We start from the raw sequence: 8,009 nt of genomic DNA, 5'->3' as shown, positions 1-8,009 counted from the left end.
GGGAATGCTGGGGGAGGGGCCCAGGCCAGGAAGCCGCCCTACTCTCTGTGCTCGCGGAGTGTGGGAGGCCGAGATCTCTTCTGTTCCAGCTCCAAGAAGCCAGCGCCTTACCCTACTACGCGACATCCAGTGGAAGTCCCCCAAACTCCCCCTCGTCTCCAGCCATGCATACTCGAATGGCTTAATAAATCTTTAAAAAGAGCCTGCCTTTCCTGCGTTCACCTCTGAGGGTAAAGTTCCTTCATTCCAACTTACTTTAAAGAGTCAATATAGAACGGGACAGATGCGGAATGGTTAGGCCTGAGGTCGTCAAATTCTGCATAGAAACAGTGTGTGGCATATTGCTTGCTAGGAATGAGAAAGCACTGCAGGAGATGGATAGTCATCGTGCATATGTGTAGTGAGGGTGTCAGGAAAGTCCCCCCGTTCCTTCTGCCCCACCCCCGCCCACCCTTATACCCACTTACTGCCAGTCTTCTAATGGGCAGCAGGCCAAAGCCTTAGGGGCAAAGGTGCCACAGACAGCCCACTGCTGAGGAGCTTTTAGTGAGGCAGCGACCACAAAAGAAACACTCCTTGCTGGGAGAAAACCACCCCTTCCATCAGCTGAAAAGTACCAGGGAACCAGCAGCAGCCTGCAAAGATTGCCACAGCAACCAGGAAAAAAATTTTTAAAGATTTATTGATGCACCAGATCTCATTATAGATGGTTGTGAGCCACCATTGTATTGTGGTTGCTGGGAATTGAATTCAGGACCTCTGGAAGAGCAGCCTGTGCTCTTAACCTCTGAGCCATCTCTTCAGCCCTAGGAGTTTCTTTCTTGCCTTCTTTCCTTCTTTCAAAGATTTAATTATTTTATTGTTATGTATATGAGCCATTTGTCTGCATGTATGTGTGTGTATGACTTGCATGCCTGGTGCCTGCAGAGGCCAGAAGAGGGCATCAGATCCCCTGGAACTGGAGTTAGAGATGCTGTGAGCTCCTGCATGGGTCCCTGGAATGTAATCCTCAGCCAGTGCTCTTAACCACGGAACCCTCTCTCTAGTCCCCTCATTTAAATTCATAGCCATCTTTTGAAGCTGCTTTCAGAATTCACCAAACCGTACAAATGGCCATTGGAAAGACGATGAAGTGCAACTCTCCTTTGAGAAACCACATCCATACTTTTAGGTATGCTTTGCTTGTTTCCTGAGCATCTCTTTCTTAATTACTATACTAAATCTACACTATAGTCCTCATTTTTTCAACTTTTGTGTGTGCACATGTTCATGTATGTTTGTGTATGGACATTCGTGTGCCTTGTGGAGGTCAGAGTACAATTTGGGGTAGTCTGTTGTCTCCTGGGACCATCTGGGATCAAACTCTAGTCTACAGGTTTGGTCTAAGTGTCCTTACCTGCTAAGTTACCTTGCCAGTCCTAAAAATGCCTTTAAAAATTTAGATTCATTTATGTGTATGAGTGTTCTCCCTCCATGTATGTGCACCACATGTGTGACTGGTGCCCTCGGAGGTTAGAAGAGGGCATCAGATCCCCTGAAACTGGAGTTATGAATGATTTTTCAGGTAAGACAGTAAACCTGACATTGTTTTTGCTTGTTTGTTTGAGACAGAGTTTCCCTATGTAACAGCTCTCACTGCCCTGAAAATCACTTTGTGGACCAGGCTGCTCTGGAACTCACAAAGGAGCCTGCCTCTGTCTCCTTAGTGCTGGGATTAAAGGCGTGTGCCACTCCCACTGGACAAACCTGACATTGTTTATCTACTTTAGTTAAGTCTCTGGTTATTTGGAGCAAAAACCCTCTCACTGATATACACATAATTATCATAGCTCCATCAGAGACTGGGTAGGCAAACTCTTTGCACTATACAAAATATTTTCATTCAGCTTATAGACTTATTGAGGGCTATTCATATGGCAAGTACAGTGCAAATTGCTGAATCAAAGAATATGGAAAAGTCTTTACCCAGGGAGGTTATAATCTAATGGCAAATATAGCAAAAGTGGAGGCAGGAATATTATTGAGGTACATCCATGACTAATCGGGACAAGGAGGTCAGAGAAACCCCCAGGAAAATACAGTGAAGTAACAAATGAAGAATCCATGCAGTATCCATATAATCTATTTGTGAATTTCTTTGAATTTAATTTGTAACGTGGTCTGATTTTAGTTGGGTAAGAATTATGTGTATAAATGTTAAGTGAACTGGGTTGGGTGGTGAATGACACTTGGCAGGTGGTGGCATCAAGGTCATGAGTTCAAGACCAGCTTTAGCTATAGTGAGTTTGAGACCAGCTTTTGCTACATGAGACTCTGAAAAGGCCAAACTATTACTGTTGCTAATAGTGATGATGACAGTAATTTTGGGTGCGCGCGCGCGCGCGCACACACACACACACACACACACACACAAATAAGAAAAATCAATATTGAGGGCCAGATTATCTTTTCCTTTGAAGCAAATATAGAAGTGGCAAACTAATACTGAAGATAGTGCAATGGGAACCAAGGCATTTAGTATCCTTGACAGAGTCTGCCTAAATGTCTAAGGCTGGAAACAGCACGGTGCGTACTAGAAGCTGCTAAGAATTTCCACAGAAGATCAAACATCACGAAGGCGGTGGCTTCCTCCCTCCACCAGTTTTACTATGGAAAATGTCTAGTGCACACAGAGACACAAAGAATTCTTCATCCAGCGCGCGGCATCAACAGTCATCATTTCCACCTCCCACTTGCCAGCGAAATTCCGAAGTCAATTCCAGCTGGCCTTTCTTTGGACGTACTCTAAAGCAAAGGCTTGGGAGCCAAGGCACTTGGTGTCCTAGTGGCAGCTCTTTGTCTTAAAACAGTCAGCCAAACGGAGTTTGGGAGAAGTAACTGCCATAGCAGACAGAGGAGTCAGCAGAGCCTCCAGGACGACGCTTCCTCTACAAGCCCAGCAGGCAGCGGCCTTCTAGGGCCCGGACGGTTTCGGGTCCGCCCACCGGTCCCAGCAGCCCCCGCGCGCCCTCGCCCAGGCCCGGGTTCGTGAGCGCGCGCGCCGTGCGTCCTGGGCTCGGGGGCGCGCTCGCTGGCCTCCGGCTCGTTCGTTCCGGAGTCGGCCTAGAGCTGCGGGAGCGGGAGGACCGTGTAGCCCGCCATGTTCTCCTTGGCGCTGCGGGCCAGGGCGACCGGCCTCACCGCTCAGTGGGTAAGAGGCTCGGGGTGACCCCGGGAGCTGTCGCCGCAGTCGCCCGGCCGCCGTGCCTCCCTCAGCTTTGGTTCCGGGCGACCCCAGGGCGCCGGACAGGTCAGCTGACGGCGGCAGGGACGCCGCGGCCTTCGTCCTCTGAGCCGCTGGGATGCTCCGCGGCGGTGGTGGCGGCGGGTTGCGGGCCGGGAACTTCACCTCTAGCTTAGTCAAGGTCAGGAAGGCGGTTGTCGTTTGTCCTGGCGCGGACCCTAGTCCGGCCCTGCCGCTTCCAGGGTCCCGGCAGCGAAGAAAGGGGCTCCTTGTCGGGCTGCGCTGGAACAGAACTAGAAGACGCTGCTGTGCTAGGTGAAGGCTTGCTGAGTTGCTTCAGGCCTGGATAAAGGTGACCAGTGTTTCATTTGCTGCAGTTGTTCATTCATTATAGGAAATGCTCCGCGGAAAGTCGTAGGAATTAACCTTGAAAGAACAGTGCCATGAATAACTGTACTGACGAAAGAGTCGCAGTTTTATGGTCATTTACGTTTCAGGTACATCTCAGATAGGCAAAGGAATTGAATTGAGGTCGAAACCCTCCAGTGAACCCCAGAATGCAGATTCCAGGGCCTGCGAGCTAGCATGGAAAGGTGCCGCTGGCCTCCAGGTGTGAGGACCTGAGGTCAGTGCCCTGAACCCATATAATGGAAGGAGAGAACCACTCCGACAGGTTGTCCTCTGACCTTCAAGGGCATGACTTGTGTCTGGAGAGTGCTGGACACACAGAAATTAATGGCTACTGTAATTAACTACAGGACAGTTACAGGAAAGAAAGAAGCCTTGTTTGTTTGGGTTTTGTTTTCCCAGTAGTAAAACTAAAATTAAGTTAGTTCTCAGCAAAAGATACATGTATATATATTTATATGTGTTTGTGTAATATATATTATATATATAAGTATAGAATCCATTCGGGCCCTTAGACGTAGACCTGCATTTCGAAGGGTAGTGTCACCCATGACCTTCTGTAGATACGTGACCTAGGGTATTTAATCATTGTTTCTTCAGCTGAGAGATGGGGATATTCCCATTTGCGCCTGAGTCTGTCAGTAATGCTTTTGGAGCTTTTCGGTGGGTTAATGTACTGGTAGGTCCAGGTCACCGTGTGGATTGGATCATAGTATTTTCTTTCTGTTTTGAGGCTAGGCCTCACCAGGCAGCCCTGGCTGGCCTGGAGCCTGCTGAATGTGCCATGTTGGTGTTGAACTTTTGGTGATCCCTCCTGCCTCACCTCTTGAGTGCTGAGATTACAGGCGTGCGCTGCCATGCCCTGCTGGAGTGTAATCGAGTGGTGATGCTTGGTGGCACTTTCCTGTGTGTCCTGTAGCCTCATTTGACTTCTTGTTTTTGAGGGCGGTGCAGTGTTTTCATCACTGTAAGTTAGAATTCCCATTTTTGTGGGGGTTACTTCGTGTAAGAACGTAAGATCATGTGATATGGTTGGTCACATCTGACCTCCCAGGAGTCAGAGGCTGGGGGATCAGAAGTAGGTTCTCTTCCGCTGTATGGTGAGTTTGAGGCCAGCCTGGGCTGTATAAATTCCTGTCTATAAAACATTCCCAGCTCAAATCCAAGCCCCCTAAAATAAACAAAACAAAAGGTAAAGATGGCAGCGTAGTGTAGTAAGGGGTCAATGAGAGGTTTACAGCAAAGGGTAAGGGTTCTGCTTTGAGTAGATGAGGTATAGGGGTGAGGGTAGAAGAGTCCCACTGGAGTCAGAAACCGGAAGGTGACACAGGTGAGAGAGGCTCTTGAAAACAGTTCAGATGAAAGACGATGAGATTCTACCAACAAGGATGAAAAAGTACCATAGATAGCTTTTGTTTCTTTTGTTTTTGAGGCAAAGTGTAATAGAGGTAAAAAGTGAAAAGCAGCATTTTTGTTTTATGGGTGTGGTTTTCCTTTTTCTTTTCTTTTTCTTTCTTTTTGACAGGGAGTTTCTATGTAGCCTTGGCTGGATTGGAAGGAAGACCAGCCTGGCCTCAAACTCAGATCCACCTGTCCCTGCCTCCCAAGTACTGGGTTGCCACACCTGTCGTGAAAAAGCAGTTGAACAATGAAAAAACAAAACAAAACACAAAACTATAGAAAATTTAAAATTACATGTTTTTGCAATAGAAAACACAGTTTTCATAAATTCAGTTTATTATGTAATCTGCACACACAAACAAACGAACAAAAACTAGGATATTGAACACAACAAATAAAATACGCCCAGAAAATATGAATCAATTATATTATCATTTTTATGTTTATCTCTGTGTGTGTGTGTGTCTGCATCTGTCTGCGTCTATGTCACATTGCATGTAGGAGTGTGAGAACCCATGCCAGGTGTTAGTTGTCTTATGCTATTGCTCTGTGCTTTTTTTTTGAGACAGATTTTCTCTGTGTAATAGCTCTGGCTGTTGTGGAACTAGCTCTGTAGCCGGAGCTAGCCGCTAACTCACAGATCTGACTGCCCCTGCCTCTTGAGTGCTCTCTGTTTTATGGCCTTGAGACAGGTTCTCACTGAACCAAGCTTTTGACAATAGAGCTCTTGGGACTCTGCCTCTGCCTAGCAGTGCTAGGCTTACAAGCCTATGCAGTCATGTCCATTTTTATGTGAGTTCGGGGGATTTGAACTCAAGTCCTCAGGTTTGCACAGCACATAATTTTACCCACTGAGCCGTCTCCCCTTAATTTATTTTAACAAAATTTGGAAGGAATTATTCATGGTTTTGTAACTGCCTTTTCCCATATATATGTGGGGTTTTTTTGTTTTTGTTTTTTTTTTTTGGTGGGGGAGATGGAGAGGACAGGGTCCTAATGTAACACAGGCTAGCCTCGGGCTTTATATAGCCACTGATGGCTTTGAACTCATCATCCTGTTGCCTTTACCTTCCAAGTGCAGGGAATTACAGGTCTGTGCTACGATAGAGCCTCTTAATTACATGTACCTGTGTGTTTGAGTTTGTACATAGCTGAACTCTCTGGCACTGGAGTTCTAGGTAAGCACCTAGAGCCACCAGACTGAGGACTCAGGTCCTCCTTGAGAGCAGTGAGTGCTCCTGGCCCCAGCCTTCTCTCTGGCTCTTGTTTGCTTTTTGAGACAGGTTTTCACTCCTCTCCAAGTTGCTGTGCAATCACTAGTTAGTCCTGGCTGACCTCTAGCTTGCAGCATTCTGCCCCAGCCTCCCAAGTCCTTCACACATTGAAGCTTATTAGTAAGCATTTCTATACTGTCATTTTTTCCTTTTTATTTGTGAGCATGTTTGTGTTTGTGTGGGCATGTGCCATGTTGGAGGGAATGCTCAGAGGGACAGATTGGGAGTCAGTTCTCTCCTTTGACCCTGGGCAGCCCAGGGATCAAACTCGGGTCAGATCAAACTCGGCTTGGTCTTTACTGGCTGAGTAGTGTTTCGGGCTCCTCTGTACTGTCATTTTAATGCTGGGTGGCCTTGCATTGGTGGATGTTGTATAACTTATATGCTCTTTCACAAACATGGGATATCAGAATGATCTTACTAAAAATCAAAAGAGGAGTAAGGTCTAATTAAGAAAGTTCTTTTCCTGAGAGAAACTGAGCACATTTTTCTGTATTTTTAAATTATGTGTGTGGGTGGTATGTGTGAGGGCAGGGGCCCTCTGAGGTCAGAGAGGGTTTTGAGCTCTTGAGCTAGAGCTATAGGCTGTGTGAGTTGTCTGATGTGGGTGCAGAGAACCGAATTTCCCCACTCTGGAAGAGAACCAGGTGTTGGACTACTGAGCCATCTCTTCAGTTAACAGTTTCTGCTGTGCTAACTGGCAATTCTTCTCTTCCGCCTTATTGTGTCCTTAAAAACCTGTGCCTGTTAGCTGGGGTAGAGCGAGGGTGGAGCACTTGTCACTGGTTGGGTGACAAGTTTGAGCCCCTGCAGTGCAAATACAGGTTGACACAGAAGTCAGCAGTAGTTGTGAGTGTGAGGCGGTACAGACTCAGAACAGACTTGCTCTCTTTTGTAGTTTGGCAATGGCCCATGCCTCCTGTAATGTTGACACCACTTTAGGACTCAGCATGGCCTCCTTCCCAAGCCACTGCTTTCAGTCTTCCCCTTGACAGTGGGCTTTGTGCTGTCACACCCACACGCTCCCCGCAGTGAACCATTCTGAATTGCATCCTGGCTGCTGTGGATATGTGAGTTATTTAGGCACTACATTCTAACTTACTTCTTTAAGAAATGTCCATCCTCCTTGGCATGAATGGCAGACCAAATATTGGTTCTGTTCTTTTAGCTGGGCTGCTTAGAGTCTGTCATTACGCAGGAGTCAGCCAGAGGTCGGAGTAGTTTCTGTCTCCATTTTGGCACTTCCTTTCCTGGGATTTTCCAATTGTCCATTGCCCACCCCATGTATATATATCTAAAACCATATATATTATATAAACCTATAAATATCAGTAAGCATAAATATATATATCTTAAATTTATTTATTTATAGTTGCTTAGCATAGGCAGAACAGGGCTGCCTTCATGCTAAAAGTTAAAAACCAAAACATGCTGTTTTGTTTTGGCTGGTTGTTTCGTACTCTCTTCGCCAAATTTAAGTTTTGTGACATAAAATGCTTTTTCTGTTATATTTCTCTTGTTTTTTGTTTTGTTTGTTTGTTCATTTGTTTTTGGTTTCTTTGTAGAAAAGGCTTGCACTATCCTAGGCTGGCTTAAAACTGATAGTCCTCTTAGCCTACTTCTCAAGTGTTGGGATTACAGCCACCATGCCTGCCTTACACTAGAGATTTTTGGTTTGTTTGAGACAGGGTCTGTCTGTGCAG

General features: G+C 46.3%; 1 protein-coding gene across 1 annotated transcript in view; it reads left to right on the top strand.

Annotated features, from left to right (window-relative positions):
- The first annotated feature begins 3,035 nt into the window (after positions 1–3,035).
- Positions 3,036–8,009, top strand: part of Ndufv2 (NADH:ubiquinone oxidoreductase core subunit V2) — a 20,438-nt gene continuing 15,464 nt past the window's right edge. Inside the window, exon 1 of the mRNA XM_055620716.1 lies at positions 3,036–3,190. Within this exon, the coding sequence (XP_055476691.1) occupies positions 3,140–3,190 (51 nt within the window). The 5' untranslated portion in view covers positions 3,036–3,139. The remainder of the gene's footprint in view (positions 3,191–8,009) is intronic.

The sequence above is a fragment of the Psammomys obesus genome, unplaced genomic scaffold (assembly GCF_907164565.1).
Source record: "Psammomys obesus unplaced genomic scaffold, mPsaObe1.curated_primary_1811, whole genome shotgun sequence".
Classification (NCBI taxonomy): Eukaryota; Metazoa; Chordata; class Mammalia; order Rodentia; family Muridae; genus Psammomys; species Psammomys obesus.
This window is presented reverse-complemented; position numbering and strand designations above follow the sequence as displayed.